Source organism: Coenobita brevimanus, chromosome 61, assembly GCF_032717465.1.
Source record: "Coenobita brevimanus isolate Jiangsu-jjx chromosome 61, ASM3271746v2, whole genome shotgun sequence".
NCBI classification, from domain to species: domain Eukaryota; kingdom Metazoa; phylum Arthropoda; class Malacostraca; order Decapoda; family Coenobitidae; genus Coenobita; species Coenobita brevimanus.
Window position 1 is genome coordinate 41,937,313 of NC_137014.1, and position 17,434 is coordinate 41,954,746.

General features: G+C 42.0%; 1 protein-coding gene across 1 annotated transcript in view; it reads right to left on the minus strand.

Moving 5' to 3' along the window:
* Sec16 (endoplasmic reticulum export factor secretory 16) overlaps window positions 1–17,434 on the minus strand; it is a 201,833-nt gene that overhangs the window by 56,696 nt on the left and 127,703 nt on the right. The window contains exons 15-16 of the mRNA XM_080275457.1: window positions 3,001–3,197; window positions 847–1,242 (exon numbers count right to left, since the gene is read on the minus strand). Coding sequence (XP_080131583.1) covers window positions 847–1,242; window positions 3,001–3,197 — 593 coding nt within the window. The remainder of the gene's footprint in view (window positions 1–846; window positions 1,243–3,000; window positions 3,198–17,434) is intronic.

A 17,434-nucleotide genomic window follows, 5' to 3' on the forward strand; every position in this document is an offset into this window, starting at 1 on the left:
CAAGTTCACATCCAGCTGAGCCAGGGGACACACCACCACCACCACCATCAACAACAACAACAGTTCCTCATGCTGACACTTCCATCTATCTTGCTACATTATGATGTTATTGTTGAAACTGTTTCTTACCCAAATTCAATCAGCCCATCTTACATTATTCACAGGGATAGACATACTTTCATCATAACTCTAACGCTACTTTCATCCAAACACTCAATCTAACAAGAGGACTGTCTATCACTTCCTTTCACTCCACATGCAGCTGTGTGTATGCAAGTGTGTTTGTGGAAGATTGGGTAAAAATTTGTACATCAATTCTATTCAGCACTACTATTCTAAGCCAGAAGCAAAGCTAAAAGTAAGGCTATTTTAATTTCCCCTGAATGTTCAATTAGTTCTGGCACAGGATAAAATATAAATAAAATTAAGCAGGATTACTGCAATCTAACTTATGCAATTAATAAAGATGTTACTTTTACCTGAAATATATATCAGCTTAGTAATACAATACGTGTGCGATACATAATCTGGGAAATGTACTTTTAACTATTACATAAACAGAATATATACTGAAAAGAAAATTACTATGGTAAGCAAATATAAAACTTGCAAACATCAATCCCATGCTGAATTAATATAATAAACAATATTAAACTACATGGTTAACTGAACAGAAAAATGCCTGAAAGGAAAAAAAGTGGTAAGCTTCAGTAAAACACAGCACAAAAAATGGGTAAATGGCTACGAAACAAAGTAAAATGCACTATAAAAGTAATGGCACTGAATATGGAGCAAACACAAGGTAAGGGTACCAATGTCGGTGGTTACTCAGAAGCCCATTAGTACCTGGTCAGGGGTTGGATGAGTAGGTGGTGAGTGGAACAGAGGTGGAGGAGGAGGAGGAGGTAGGAGAGGGGAGGAATGGGGTGAGTGGGCTGGAGGGAAGTGTAAGAGTAGTGGTCTAACTTGGTTCTGCGTGGCTTGTGTACCAGGTGAGGAAGAACTGTTAAGGGTGTGGGCTGGGGTGCAAGTGTGAGCAGAGGGGGTACGGTGGCGTAACTGGGAGTCATTATCTGCCTCTCGGAGATCTGGTAATGTTCTTTTCGCCACCTCTTTCAGCTCCACCACCACCTCCTCCTCCTCCTCCTCTTCCTCCTCCTCTTCTTCCTCCTCAAACACGTCCCTTCTGTACTCCTCTTCTTCGTATTCCTCTCCCCCGTACTCATCATATTCATCCTCTTCCTGTGAGTCATAGCGTTCAGAGTAATCATAGTCATCATCGTCATCGTCACTATGCGTCACAAGGCCACCCTCTACGCTGGAGTCAACTGGGTAGGTACGAACTGGTCGGTGGGGCGAGGGACGGGTAGGACACGGATGTTGGCAGGCAGGGCTGTGGCAGGAGTCTACTAAAGTGCTAGGAGAATTAGGGTGGGGATGCTTGGTATGTGGGCAAGTAGCATCACTCCTTAGGTCACTAGGCTGTGTTGACATTGCCTGCAAGCGCGCCTCTGCTCTTGCTATCTCAGTGTCACGGCCCAACCTGGCATGCTCATCACAAAGGTTTGGGGCCTGACAGCAAATGGTGTCCACCTGGTATGTGCGAGGTTGGGTGAGGGGCAGGTGGGACTGGGAGTGGGTATTGGGGGACCCCAGGCGCCGCACTGAGATAGGTGCATCAATGGGGAAAGAGCCCCCAAACACCAATGGGTTGGAAGGGATCTGGAGACGGAGGTGGGTGGAGGAGAAGGGAGGTGCAGAGGCAGGCAGAAGGGTGCGAGGGAGGCGGGAAAGGGATACCACACGGTCTGGGTGGTTGACAGGCAGGTCGGGCTGATCAAACTGTTGGTGGTGGTGGTCTGGGTATGGATGCTGTGGCAGGGGAGCAGTGGTGGTAGGGGTGTAGGCAAAGTTAGTGCAATTGTGTAGGGGTGGGCTAATGGTTGCCTTGTGGGTTCCAGGTGGCGCCTCTACCTGCTCCTGGCACTCTCCCAGGTTACTTGCCTTGAAGGTCACTTTCTTGGCCTTACTATCAAGCTTGGTGTCCTTCTGTTCTTGCCCACTCTCTTTCTTGGTATCCTGGGTGTCCTACAGTCCATGGGACAAAGCGGTCACAGCTACAGCCAGCCTACACTAACACTATCCCTGCCTCTACATCTTAACATGGCCATTACAGGTAAGACTGCATCAACTACCAGTCATTTAACCCCTTTAATCAAAGTGATATCCTTTTTTAGTTCAGTCTTGCTGCCCAGACAATTTCATTCAACATAGGAGAGTCCTCTCATATTGAAGGGTTTGTTGAGGCTATATCTGAACTCTCCAGTCTGAGGAAGCAATTCTACACTGAAAAGAAATCATCTGGAGTTTAAAGAATAAACTTCAAAAGATCCATCTGGAATCTAGGGGTTAATAGCTCTCTACTTGGGTAAGGGGCCTTGTGCTGCCTATAATGTCATAAAAAGACATACCGAACCAATTATTATATATTCATTAAACAGATGCTGTTGCTAATTTTCACTACACAAAATTTAAACTTGAACCTTAGTAAGAGCCAAGAGTACAAACGTTAACCACGTTATGTGAAGCAGGGAATTTATACCCGAGTAATGGAAACTGACTTTCGTCAAGAAAATAAGCATATGCATCAAATTGTCTAAAAAGGTAAAATACAAATAGGCATATACAGTATATTCAGAACAACCTGAACAAGACAATAGCTAAGAAGCTATGAACATCTTTCAAATCCGTCACATAGAGTATGGAACAGCTATATCAAAACATGTATGTACAATATGTCATCACATATAAATTGGGGATTTCAGCAACAAAGAAAAATTGTTTAAATCTTTCAAAAGAATAATTATATCTAAGCTAAACTTAGGAAGGGGGTGAGGCGGGGAGCTGAAACACAAATATGGCTGTGTAACATCAGACTCTGGGCAACATAAACAAATATCAGGCTACAATTATAGTCCCCATGCCTCCTGTTAGGCTCACCTTCTTCCCAGTCATCTCTGCCCAGTAGGCTTCCTCCTCAGGAGTACGCTGTGGTGCTGACTGGTGCTGCTGGTCCCCCTGGTGGCTGGGAGGGTCACAAGTGGTTTCTGGTGCTGGTGGCTGTGGGGGTGTTGGTTGGTCCCAGGAGGAGTAAGATGGCTGCTGTGGATGGCTTGGTGGCTGTTCTCCACTCATCTCTGTTAACAGATCTTATCATCAACATTTATTTATCTCAATAAGACATCATTCACCAATATACAGTTCATGTACACTAAATCAATCTCAGTAAATTACAGTACAGCTCACTTACACATCAGTCCCATCAATTTACAGTACAGCTCACTTACACATCAGTCCCATCAATTTACAGTACAGCTCACTTACACATCAGTCCCATCAATTTACAGTACAGCTCACTTACACATCAGTCCCATCAATTTACAGTACAGCTCATTTACACATAAAGGTCACTGAAACTCAATTTACAGATTAAGTACAAACACTAACCTATCAGTCCTCTACAGACACAACACAATCATTTTTTCCAGAATCAAACATTAGAAATACTGTTGCTCATGTCAAATTTGGTCACAAACAAGAAACCAAAAGTTTTAACATTTACATCTGATACTCCCCATGCACAATACCAGCACAATTCAACACTCAGCTCCTCCCCCTCACACAGATACCTAACTCTATAGTTGCTGGGGACCTTATGCAACAAACACTACCTGGTAAAAATACAATAAAAACAACCACCTAGACCTCGACATTGCTTCACAACTCAACATCATGTATGTTCCCAATGACATCTCACAATACACACTCACTCCACACCAGGCAAATCATACTCCCTCCTCTCCAGATATCACATTTTGTTCTCCAAAACTTGCACTCAACACCACCTAGCAGAGCCCAAACTTGCAACAGATCATCTCCCGTCATTATCACTATACAATCCAAACCAGAATGATCATGTCTCACATCTACAAACTACAAAAAAAGTAGACTGAACAAAATTCACCAAAGAAACACAACAACACTTCAGCACACTAAACAATACACCATCACCAACATTATCAAGCACATTACAAAGTTTAACAATATCATATTCACAGCAGACAAACACCACATTCCATGAGGCAACAGAAGATATTACAACCCAAACTCTACACTGCAGACTGCTCGCCTCATATGGCAATGCAACAGACTCAAACACAACTCACCTCTTCCACACACAAAAAAACATCTTATGGTTCTAAGAACTAACCAATGTAATCAACAAGAAAATCAGTATAAATAAAATGGAAAACTGGAAGGTCTTTGTAACAAAACTTCTGCACTCCACAGACCCCTCTCAGCACTACAAAATACTTAACAAAATCATTAAATCACAAACAAGCACTTCCAAGACCCATGCTGCCATCACCTTCAACATCCAACACATCCCCTTCTACAGAGAAATGAAAACATACTTGTAAACCAGTATGCAAAAAAGTCATTTAACACCAACACACACTGAGTCTGAAAAACAACCTTTTCAACACAGGCAGTTCTTCTACCTGATCACAATGCAATCTTATTCATTCCAGAACTGACACTTAAGGTTAACAAGAAAACAAAGAACTCTACAAGCACAGGGTTGGATGGCATCAGCAACCTGCACCTGAAATATTTAGGACCACAAGGCACCCAGGTCCTCAAAACATCAGCAACTACTAATACATTCACCACAGTATTTGGAAACATGGAACAATCATCATTATTATTACCACCAAAAAAAAAGTCCAAACACTCCCTTCATTGTACAGCTTCATAACACTACTTACCACATCATCCAAAATAAATTCATGAATGCCTCATTCTTAAAGTCACTAATTCAGAGAACTGCACTCTATACAACCCTTACTGATGAATCTCGTGCAACAAGCATCTGATGGAACCAATTCTGCAACACCCACACAATGCTCACTTCTCACAACAACAGATAATAAAGCCTTCAATGCAAACTTATCACCAGGATATACAACACAAACTAGGAGAACAACAAACACTGGCTTGCCAACTATTTGTCTGGTAGACAAAAACATGTTCCATTCCACGGCAAGCCAACACGAATACAAAATTTCCCTAATGGAGTTCCACATGACCTCACTCTTTCATTCACAGTCTTCAACTGATACATGCATGATATTCCCACAGCCTAACCACCCACAAACACTGTCTAATATGCAGATGACATCTCCATAATTACACACCATATTGCAGACACTGCCTGCACACTGCAACAGGACTACCTCAACACACTACTGACTTGCATCAAGGACAACAGGCCGACTATCGCCCCAGCCAAATCCACCACAACACTCATCACTAGTAGTAAACAAGAACACAGGTACCCCCTCCACACCACACTCAACAATGTAAGTGTGCCACACACTCAATCCAAACCTTGGAGTAAAATGACACTGGACTCACCTTCAAGGTCAATGTACATGAAGGGGCAATGCACCTCCAGATTCAATGTTCTTTGTAACAACTACAGGGCCAGACTTTGGGACACAAAAAGAAACACCCTCCATTCTCTACAAAAATACACTAGATCATTATTGTCCTATGCCTGCCTCCCTGGCAAGGGCGCCCATCCTATCTAATACCCACTACAATGCCTAGCAAAAATACCCTAAACATCACCACTGGCTGCACCAAAACCACTCCCACAGCTCGCTCACACTGAAATTAAATTTCTCCCTGCTAGTGACTACCATGATATGAGAGGCAAACAATTCTATGAAGTATATGCCAGTACACAACATTTGCCATCACATGACAGAGACATACAGAACACCTTGGTACATAAAAGAATCACCACACAAGCATTAGCAAACCCTCTACAACAGTATCTCACCCTGAGACATTCCAATGTTAACAATGCAGAAATGCCTACTCACCTCATGTGCAGGGCAATACAACACTTCAATCACACCATACTACAAATCCCCACTCCTGACATCCATCCATCACATGTGTCCTTAAAGATGACTGAGTTCACCTTGCTAGGTTTAGAGCAGAACATTACCCAGCCTTTCTCAGCTACCAGCTTATGACTTGGATTGAAGAAAATCACGGATGTCAAGTGCCCAGCTTGTAGAATAGGCCCACACAATATAAAGCACATTATGGGGCAGTGCACAGCACATGCAACACTAAAATGCAGACAAAACATCAATGGTGTATGAAACCTATAGGACAACTCCATGGGGGCTGTTGCCTACCTGTGGTCAATGGGTCTGCTCGATCTGACAGACTGGAGCTGAACAACAACAACAACAGCAACAAATTGTGCTTACTTTGATGATTATATCACCACCTAGTAACTGTGGCCAAATCACACACAGTCACACTGAAAATGCACAGTACATGTACAGCATGGATCAATAATGTATACTAAACTGTTCTGGAAAATCCATTCACTCTGTCATGAACTGCCAAGCACATCTTTCAGGCTGTGTTCTAGATTTATGTTCTTCAAATCTAAACTTACACTATTAGGCAGGCACTTCTTACAATTACTAATTCATTACAGTAATATACCATAGACATATAGGAATCTGAATAAAATAAACTGCTACTACTGCATTAATATGAACAGACTACACTAAAAAAAGTATCAGGTCTGCACTAACAGGCTTTAACTAGGTATCTGGAAGTGATCAGACACTTGAAATATACAGTATGCCAAGAAAGTAATTTTGCAAAACTTTCTCAACTTGTAGCAAAGCATGTAGTGGTGCTGTGTATTGTATGAGCAGAGATGGTTTGATGAAATTGGATTCTGCATTTAGTGGTGCTGTGTATTTTATGAGCAGAGATGGGTTTTGATGAAACTGGATTCTGAATTGGTACAAGCTGCATTAGAATACAAGTTTAACATATATAGTTTACAAAAGAACAATCTTCTTTACCAAGCAACGAAAGAACCATGTAGAGCACTATAGTTTAATGTTGCACAGAAGCCACTGTTATGTGTGAACTAGGTGTAATGTCTGGAAAGATGTAGTAAATAATAATGGAAATGATAACCTAGGTGTTGCTACATGGCACAATGATGGAAATGATGAGTTCCTTAGGAAGCTATGAGTTTTTTACCATGCAGTACTTTATCTTTCTTCACCTTTCCAGAATTTCACAACACAAATTATGAATGTGATGATGTTACCCTATTGTGCAAAGTCACACTTTCAAGGGATGCAAATTGCTACAAGCACTGTTCTATAAAAATACAGCAAAAATATGACCTTTACAGAAAGATTCCAAACTAGAGCATTACCATTATACATTACATTAATTAGCAGCAACATTAAAAGGGAGGATGAAGTAGCTGAACAGATAAGCAAAATAAAAATACACAAAATACCTACTCATTCAAGTACTGACTTGCACTACCATGGCAACTATTATCACTAATAACAATGAGGCAAGCTGGAACAACAGTAATGAAACTTGAATTACTAGAAGTGTGTAATAAGAGACAATGACCTGAATCCTCAGTATGTGCACTGACACATATGCCAGGAACTGGGGGGAAATGAATAAAAATGGATTTAGACAAATGCAAAATTAAGTATTATAATATGAAACTTTAGATGCTGATATATTTTATGAAGGAAATGAAGGCAATCAACCTAAATACAACAACTTAACAGACAACTTAAGATGGCAACTGATACAGAGTACTTAGTCTCTGCAAATTTATTATAAAAAATACCTATTTGAATTATATGGCACTTTAATATTACTGCAGAACAATTCTAACTTAACTTATGATATATATACCGGGTATGCTACACGAGCAAATCTAATGGCCATGTAAATATAACTTCGAGAAATTAACCTGGTATATCATCATCCTCATCATCATATAATTTCCAATGTTCCTTTCCTGTACACCAAGAAACCATTCACCACACTAGGTGGTAACCACGTAACCATAACTCATGGGACGGAAAGATCTAAAGCAAGGATTGTTTACCTCTGAGGGGATGGTAATACATACTGTTAGAATGTACAACCATGAAAGTGACGAGTTGCTAGGAGCTCGGTAACTAGCCATACAATCATCAATCTTAGGCATGAAATATTAAGCCACAAGTAAACAGAGTCACAGTCACAGCTAAGGATTTGACACTGTTACAAATTCTATTACACGATCTTAGATTTCTTTTTGTTTTTCAACAGCTTCCAGCAATTGTTGGGAAGTATTAGCTGGTTATGACACTTAGTTTAGCATCCAGTCCATTAAAACCATCAGTAGAATCATGGGCAACCACAATAAGCGTATTCCTTTTGAGGAGGCATGACATCATTTTCCTGTATGTATCCACTCACTCAATGTAGTGCTGCTCTCGGGTGTCTGCACTTTCCTCTCCTCCTCCTTTCCTTCCATCCTCTTCTGTCTTTCTTTCCTTCATTCTTTCCTCATCCTTCTGCCTACAGGTGACTTTACACTCCCTCTTCTTTCTTTCTTTCCTTCATTCTTTCCTCTTCCTTCTGCCTGTGGGTAACTCTGCACTGAGTGACAAGCCAAATGGTTTCCGGCACACCAGGAAACCATTTACTACGCTGGGTGGTAACCATACAATCCAAATTTTGGCGCCTGATGGTGTAGTGGGTAATTGTTGCACTCCAATCGGATTGAGCCGGTGAAGGTTTATATCCATGGGGTGGTTGAGGTTTATTGCTCACATACTGCCACTCAGGGATGAGTGAGGCTGGTCACTTTCATCTTAAATGTCAGGACCAACTTGTCTAGCCCCAGGCTCCTACGCTCCTAATGGGGCAATGTAGGATTGGATGATGAATGAATGAATGAATGAAAGGTAAACAAGCAGCAAAGAAAGCATGTAGTTAAAAACAAACAAACAACAAAGCAAATATTCCTTGACCAATAAAGGAAGTAAATATAATACTTGTAGAGTATAGGAATTCCCCAAAGTTATGAAATATCATTGTGCACTGTATTAACCCCTCATTCCCTGGTTCATGTTTATTTATGAGTATGTATGGGACATCGTCAACGTTTGGTCAGTCCTTGTCCGAGGCTTATTGATTGTTTTTTTAGTTAGTTGTTTTCCGGGGAGGGGCACTAACCCTCTGCCAACCCTTTTAGTCGCCTTTTACGACAAGCAGGGATACTGGGGGAGTATTCTTGAAAAGCCCCCCTACCCCCAGGGGTAGGGGGGCTTGGACGTTGTTGGAAGGACACAAGTCAAGAGTGAGAGCCGTGGAAATGAGTTATTTAAGAGGAGCCTGTGGAGTCACATGGAGAGACAGGCTGACGAATGAGGATATAAAGAAGCGTTGTGGTGTTGATGTGGATGTGATAGGAAGCGTTATGAGGAACACACTGAGGTGGTTTGGCCATGTGGAGAGGATGGAGGGTGAAAGACTGACGAAGAGAGTGTATGTGAGTGAGGTGGAGGGGGAAAGAGGGAGGGGGAGGCCGAGGATGAGATGGAGGGATGGGGTGGAGAGGTATATGAGAGAGGGGGGTGTGAGTTGGGAGCAGGGGAGTGAAATGGCGGGGGACAGGGCGACTTGGAGGCGATTTGTTTGTGGCCACCCCAAACGGGATTGAGGCGTCTGGCAATAGATAGATAGATAGGTATGGGACATCGCATGTGGCAGGTGGGGGCACGCTATGTGGTAGGTGGGGGTGCTCACCATCCACTTACTCGATGTAGTGCTGCTCTCGGTGTCTGCCCTTTCCTCTCCTCCAACCTTCTTTCTTTGCATCCTCTTCTGTCTTTCTTTCCTTCATTCTTTTCTTGTCCTTCTGCCTACGGGTGACTTTATGCTCCCTCTTCTGTCTTTATTTCCTTCATTCTTTCCTCTTCCTTCTGCCCGTGGGTGACTCTACACTGAGTAACATGCCAAATGGTTTCCTTCACACCAAGAAACCATTTATTAAACTGGGTGGTAACCATATAACCAGATTTTGGCGCCTGGTGATTTAGTGGGTAATTACGGCACTCCAATTTGATTGAGCCAGTGAAGGCTTATATACAAGGGGTGGTTGGGGTTTATTGCTCATGTAATGGCACTCAGGGATAAGTGAGGCTGGTCACTCTCATCTCAAATGTCAGGACCAACCTGCCTAGCCCCAGGCTCCTACGCTCCTCATGGGGTAATGTAGGATTGGATGATGGATGGATAGATGGATGGATAGGGGACACTGGTTCACGTAAATAAACGTTTTGTCAGCCATTGTTTGCATAGCTGTGCAGCCCATGCTGGTTGAGGTTACCAACTAGGCCTATGTCTTTCCTCCAAGTGAGAAATTGTGGCTCACACTTCCCTCAGTGGCAACCCTCACAGCCTCCTATCATCCATCCCCCCTGCTGGCTCCACCATCAGGCCCCTCACACACTTGCACACACAGCCCTCCTTCCTCAACCACATGTCAGTAAAATGGTAAGTCCATGTTTTTATTTGCTATATGTAGCACACCCAACTATTTTGTAAGACTGGATTTGCGAGTTTCAGAAATTCATACATGGCCAAAATATACCCACATGGGGGTTGCAGACCTCCTACCAGGTACCCAGGAGGGGGGGGGGGGACAATCTCCCACCAGGTACCCATGGGAGGAGGGGTTAACAACCACTAAAAGGAGGGATCAGGATGTGAATTAAACAAATAACAATAATAACAACAGTAACATACATATAGAAGACATGACAAGCCACAGTTGCCTGAAGATGTAAGAAAATCAACAAGAAAATTAGTATCATTACTATCTCAATTACCAGAATATACTGGACATCTCATTTATCCTGTCCAATGATGTATTAGGAGTGACTGAAAATTCGCCTATTTATCTTCAGTACTAATATGAAAAGAGTAAAGCGATGGTTATTGAGACAGCAAAGTGATGGTTTCTGACAGAGAAGGTGATTCCCAGTGTGATGTCACAGTGAATGGAGAGTGACTGGAATTGATGAGCAAGTTCTAATATCTGGGTACAGTGATAGAAAAGAGAGGAAAATGTGCAAAAGAAGTGGAAAGTAGAGTGACACAAGGAAAAAAAGTAGCTGGTGCAATGAAGACCTTGATAAAACAGGCTTGAGTGTTGCAGTTGCATGAGGCTTACATGAGGGAGTGTCAGTGCCAACTTTAACATATGGATATGAGACTATGGTGTGGCATGAAAATGAAAAGTCAAGAGTAAGAGTAGCGGAGATGGGACTGCTGAGGAATGTATGTGGAGTACAGAGGGTGGATGGGATGCAAAATAGTGTGATTTGTGAAAGGTATGGAGTGAGGAAGTCGGTGGACACCAGAATCGAAGAGAGTGTACTGAGATGGTATGGTCATGTGGAGAGAATGGATAACAAGAGAGTGGTGAAAAAGGCATAACTGAGTGAATTTGAAGGAGGGAGAAGGCGAGGTAGGCCAAGGAGAAGGTGGAGAGATATGGTGGATGAGTGTGTGAGAGAGAGAGGTTTGGAAGTTGGTGGGGCTAGGGAACTGACAAGAGATCGAGCTGGCTGGATGAACGTTGTGAAGAGAAGTGCATGATCAGGGATTCTGGCACCCCTTTTTAACGTGGCAGCGTCCAGACTGACTCAATCGGATAAGTTTATGTGAAGCTACAGAATGTGGTGAATGAAGATTCCGGGGGCTTGAATGATGAGTGAATGGAAGCGTGGCCCATTGGATTGGGCAAATTTGGGCTGTCTGGACACTGTTACTCCTCATCCTGCCCTTGGGTGGGAAAGGAGGTCTGGATGATGATGATGATGATGATGACTAATATGAAAGCCTTCTGGTAATATTTTATAAATTTCCACTGAATGACCGGTTCAATGTAATGTAAACTTAATGGATATAAATTACACATACCATTAGACAGTTGAGCGACTGACTAAGTGCACACACACACACACAATGCTACAGTATGTCCAAACAGGAAATTTGTTGAATGTTCATTCAGTAAAATGTCCTTCTTAACCCTGCTACCATCACACAACTGAATTCATCTTAGGAAAGATACCTCAAACTAAAAGGGTTTGAAAAATAATATCCATAACTCCCATTAATCACTTCAACACAAATGTTATCAGCCAATACCAGATTAGCCTACACTCTTTAAGGTATTGTACAAGAGGTCATAGGCTGGGTTACCATAGTCTAAAACATTAAAGTTTTAAGAAACTAAACTACAACACTGGCATGGCATGGAAAGCTTCCCAATCATATCTTAATATTAACTTTTAAATACTGTATGACCGCTACCACTACATAATTTTCATCATCTTTAGAAAAAGCTTTTAGTGCAGGTGCTGGTCAAGGAAATCTAGTGTATGAATCAAAAACACATACTCCATTTATAAGAATACAGCTGCTCCCAAACTTACAAACTTAACTGATTCTGAATGACAGTTTGAAAAGATAAGTTTGAAAGTCAAAATTTGCTAGCAATTAAGTCAAATTAAGTACACATGGGGAAAAAAAAAGAAAGAAAAAAAAAAAAAAACTATTTTATCAAATGCTCCATTTTGAAACACTAGATGAAGTGACTGATATGATTTTCAGGGCCTCATTAACTGTTGGTACACCTGCGGTCCATATCAGCAGCAGCTGAGGATGGGGGTGGGGCAGAGCAAAGAATGGTCCATGTAAGGTATACTGGATCCCTCTCAGAATAGCAAGAATTCCATAAAGCTGTATGTGCTGCTAAGAAATGTTTAGAAAAAGGACTCTACAGAAGCCACAGGAAAATGAATACAACAATACTCTAACAAATTTAATGGAACTGTTTCTAAACATCACAAACAAGAAGTCAATGCAGAAAATAAAATATAAACTATGATAAAATTACCGTATATAAATTATATACAGTGATCGTAATGGGCAATATGAATGGAAGAGTACGCACGGGTCCTGAGGATAACATAATGGGTTGTAACAGAATATCACGAGAAAATGATACTGGGAAGTGACTGAAGGATATTAGTCAGGAAAGGAGGTTGGACATTTGTAACTCATATTTCAAAAACAAAGATGCACATAATTATATCATCATCATCATCTGGACCTCCTTTTCCACCCTAGGGCAGGGTGAGGAGTAGCAACGTCCAAACACCCCAAATTTGCCCAATCCAACAGGCCACACTTCCATTCACTCATCATTCAAGCCCCTGGAATTCTGGTATATACAGTAATCACTCCAATATCCGACGTAATAGAGCCATAGGTAGGTCCGGATATTGGTTCTGTCCGGATATTGGGCCCCAGCTTATGGACTTGTAATTATGGACCCTAACTCAGAGAAACACCTATACAACACCCTCTGGACATGCATAGCACCTATTTAAGACCCAAATCACACCAATAAGGCACATAAATGACTGAAATAAATGCAAAACAAACATAAAATGAGGGTTTAGAAGTAGGTTCATACAATAATAAACATTCTGGTGACTGGCTCCTGGACTGGTACTTATGGACCTTAACCTAGCCTAACTCAGAAAAACACCTTCCTACTGCACATGCATAGCTCCTAACACCCTATTCACACCAATAATGGACATTAAAGAGTGAAATGAGGTAAGTATAGTATGGAAAAAAGTACAGTATGAAACATTCTTACGTCCGGATAGTGGGGATGTTCGGATATTGGGCGTCCGGATATTAGAGTGATTACTGTATATATATATATACAGTAAACCCGCCCGGAACACGTTCTCGCTGAACACGCTTGCAATTATACATGGTTAGTGCTGGGATATGTATAAGATAACGTAAGATTAAAGAACCATTACGAAAACTATACATTTACGCAAGAGAGGCCTTTGATAGGCCAAATCCTCGAACATCAGCTCAGCACGCACGGTTTGTTTTGATCACATGATGTGATTCACTGTACTGCTTTTCCTCAGTGCTGTATTTGTAAGTTAAATATTTACAGTACTGTTCTGGTAAGTTTATGTGCAAGTTAAAGTGTTATTAAATAACATTCAAGCAAGAAATAAAGTCTTATAATCAGTTTTTTGATAGGCGTCAGAATATTACCTTTTTTATTTGTTTGTTAAATATTTGCTGTACTGCTTTTCCACAGTACTATTCTGGTAGGCACTTGTAAGTTAAAGCACTTAAAGAAAGTTAAAGCATTAAATAAAGCCTTGTAACCAGTTATAGATTACACATGATCGGTAGGTTCCAAGACGATTCGCCATCATGTCAATTCCCCATCAAAACATGAACGATTCCCCATCAGGACAATTCGCACAATGTATGATTCCCCGTCATTCTACAAATATATTAATTAATCAATACTTTTATAAATATACTTATTATTAATTAATCAATACTTTAATAACTATATTTCAGGGGGATCCATCAAAGTCTATGTTGTCTTGTTATTGTTGTGACGGTGAACTGGCTTGACAGCGAATAGTCCAGAAACCATTTTGTTCCCTAGACTCCCTAAACATGGTATTTTGCTGTTATCTGCCATTGGTAATCAATATGAAGCACTTTAAGTGGTTAGAAGGTTTATTTAATGTTATAACTTACAAATACAGTACTGCACAGCAAAACTTCGACATACAAATACGTAAACACAAGGCAACATTCCGACGCCGACTGGTTTCCGCATCAGAATGTTGCCTTGTGTTTAGGTATTTGTATGTTGAAGTTTTGCTGTGGAGTACTGTATTTGTAAATTATAACATTAAATAAACCTTCTAACCACTTAAAGTGCTTCATATTGATTACCAATGGCAGATAACAGCAAAAGACCACGTTTAGGAGATCTAGGGAGCAAAATAAGGAGTAGTTAAAACTTACGCGGTTTCGCGCCGAACGCGCCACGTTAGGAACGAAACCCACACATTGGGGGTGAGCTTGCTGTACATGGTATACAGGGAACAAGGATCGTGTTGAAAGGAGCCTGATTGATTATGTGTTTGCAGAGTGGTCGACAATGGGAATGGTCACTGATGCGAAGGCTGTAATAGGACGATGAGGAGGTCTGTCAGATCATATGATTGTGGTATACATGAACAAGCTTTGAGGAGTAAGGTGGACCAGGAGAGAGAGAAGCAGTCAGGGAGAAAGACTTAAAGTTGAGAAGCTGTGGATCAACGAAATGGCAGATAAACACAGGACCAAAGTAGGTGAGGAGTTAGAATCAGTGAAATGGAATGAATTGGATCTGAACTGCCTGTAGAATGCATTTAGGGATTGGTTAGTTAGAAATGCTAAAGGGGTGTGTGGTGTGGCAAGAGTAACAACAAAGAAGAAAGGAATGGCATGATAAGATGAAGAGGTTATGAGAGCAGTGGAGGAAAAGAGGAAGTGGCTATAGTAGCCGCAGCGAGAAATGAACGCTGTGGTGGGGCAGCCGGGATGACCTGGGATTCCCCCACTGTGGCCATATCCACATGTCACCGACCATCGGCCACCGCTGCAGCCCCGCTCCATGATCCTTACCCTGTGTCTCTGGCTTTCTCTTTCTCTCTCGGTTTCTATATAAACTGCTGTATTTCCGAAACTAATTATGAAATTATTATGACTTTTGTTCCACACCACCTTTGAGGTAAAAATCAAGGAGAGTTTTCTGTATAAAGGTTTCCCCCCCCCTCCTAAATGTGGCATATGAGCGGGGAAGTGCGGCCTTGCCGATACCTCCGCCTGACCTATAATTATACACTCGCCAGAACTGACCTGCCCTCAGACAAGGGGGGGGAAACCTTTATACAGAAAACTCTCCTTGATTTTTACCTCAGTGGTGGTGTGGAACAAAAGTCATAATAATTTCATAATTAGTTTCGGAAATACAGCAGTTTATATAGAAACCAAGAGAGAAAGAGAAAACCAGAGACACAGGGTAAGGATCATGGAGCGGGGCTGCAGCGGTGGCCGATGGTCGGTGACATCCTACCTCTATGGTCGGTGACATGTGGATATGGCTACAGTGGGGGAATCCCAGGTCATCCCGGCTGCCCCACCACAGCGTTCATTTCTCGCTGCGGCTACTATAGAGTGGTTGCAGGACAAGGGTTCAACTGAAATAAGAACTGAATATAGAGAGCAAAAAGTATGTAAAGAGAGTAGTGAAGAGGAAAAAGAAAGTGGTAAATAATGATCTAGGAAGAAAAATTAATGCAAACTACTCTGAAAATAGGAAGTTATTCTGGACAGAAGTGTGGAAATGTTGAAGTGAAAGCAGAAATAAGAAGTTGTGAAGAATCTATCTATCTATCTATCTATTGCCAGATGCCTCAATCCCGTTCGGGGTGGCCACAAACAAATCGCCTCCAAGTCGCCCTGTCCCCCGCCATCTCACTGCCCTGCTCCCAACTCACACCCCCCTCTCTCATATACCTCTCCACCCCATCCCTCCACCTCATCCTCGGCCTCCCCCTCCCTCTTCCCCCCTCCACCTCACTCACATACACTCTCTTCGTCAGTCTTTCACCCTCCATCCTCTCCACATGGCCAAACCACCTCAGTGTGTTCCTCATAACGCTTCCTATCACATCCACATCCACACCACAACGCTCCTTTATATCCTCATTCGTCAGCCTGTCTCTCCATGTGACTCCACAGGCTCCTCTTAAATAACTCATTTCCACTGCTCTCACTCTTGACTTGTGTCCTTCCAACAATGTCCAAGCTTCACTTCCGTACGTTAGAGTTGGTATCACAATACTGTCATGTAGTAACTTTTTCACTTTCATGCTCACTTCCCTGTTTCTTATCACTGCTTTCAAAGAACCAGCAACCTTTCTTCCCTGCTGTACCCTTTCACGCACTTCACCCTCCAAACCTCCATCCTTACTTATCACACTACCCAAGTACTTAAACGTACTCACATTTTCCAATTCCTCACCATCCAACCTTGCTGTACATTCACTGACTTCACCTCTCTCAAAGTTGTGAAGAATGCAGGTGGTATATTATTAGCCCATGGGGATGAAGTAAGGACCAGATGGAAAGAATATTTTGAAAGCCTGATAAATGAGAACAGAGAGAGCAGAGCCACTGTAAACATGAATGGTTTTGGGGGTGTGCTGAGAAGAAATGCAGTGCCGGGAAACGTGACATTCGCACAGGTGAAGAGTGCCATGAAGTGGCTGAAAAATGGGAAAGCAGCTGGGGTTGATGAGGTGTATGCAGAGATGATTAAGAGTAATGGACAGAGCAGTCTGAAGCGCTTGTTGGAGATATGTAAGAAGGCATGGATAAGTGAAACTATGCCAGCTGAGTGGAAAAAGGCTGCGACTGTACCCCTGTACAAAAATAACGGTAAGCGAAGTGAGTGCAAGAATTATCTTGTCATAAGTTTATTGAGTGTGGTAGGGAAGGTATATGGAAGAATTATTAAAGAGAAAGTACGAGAGATATAAGAAGTCTTAGTGAGCAA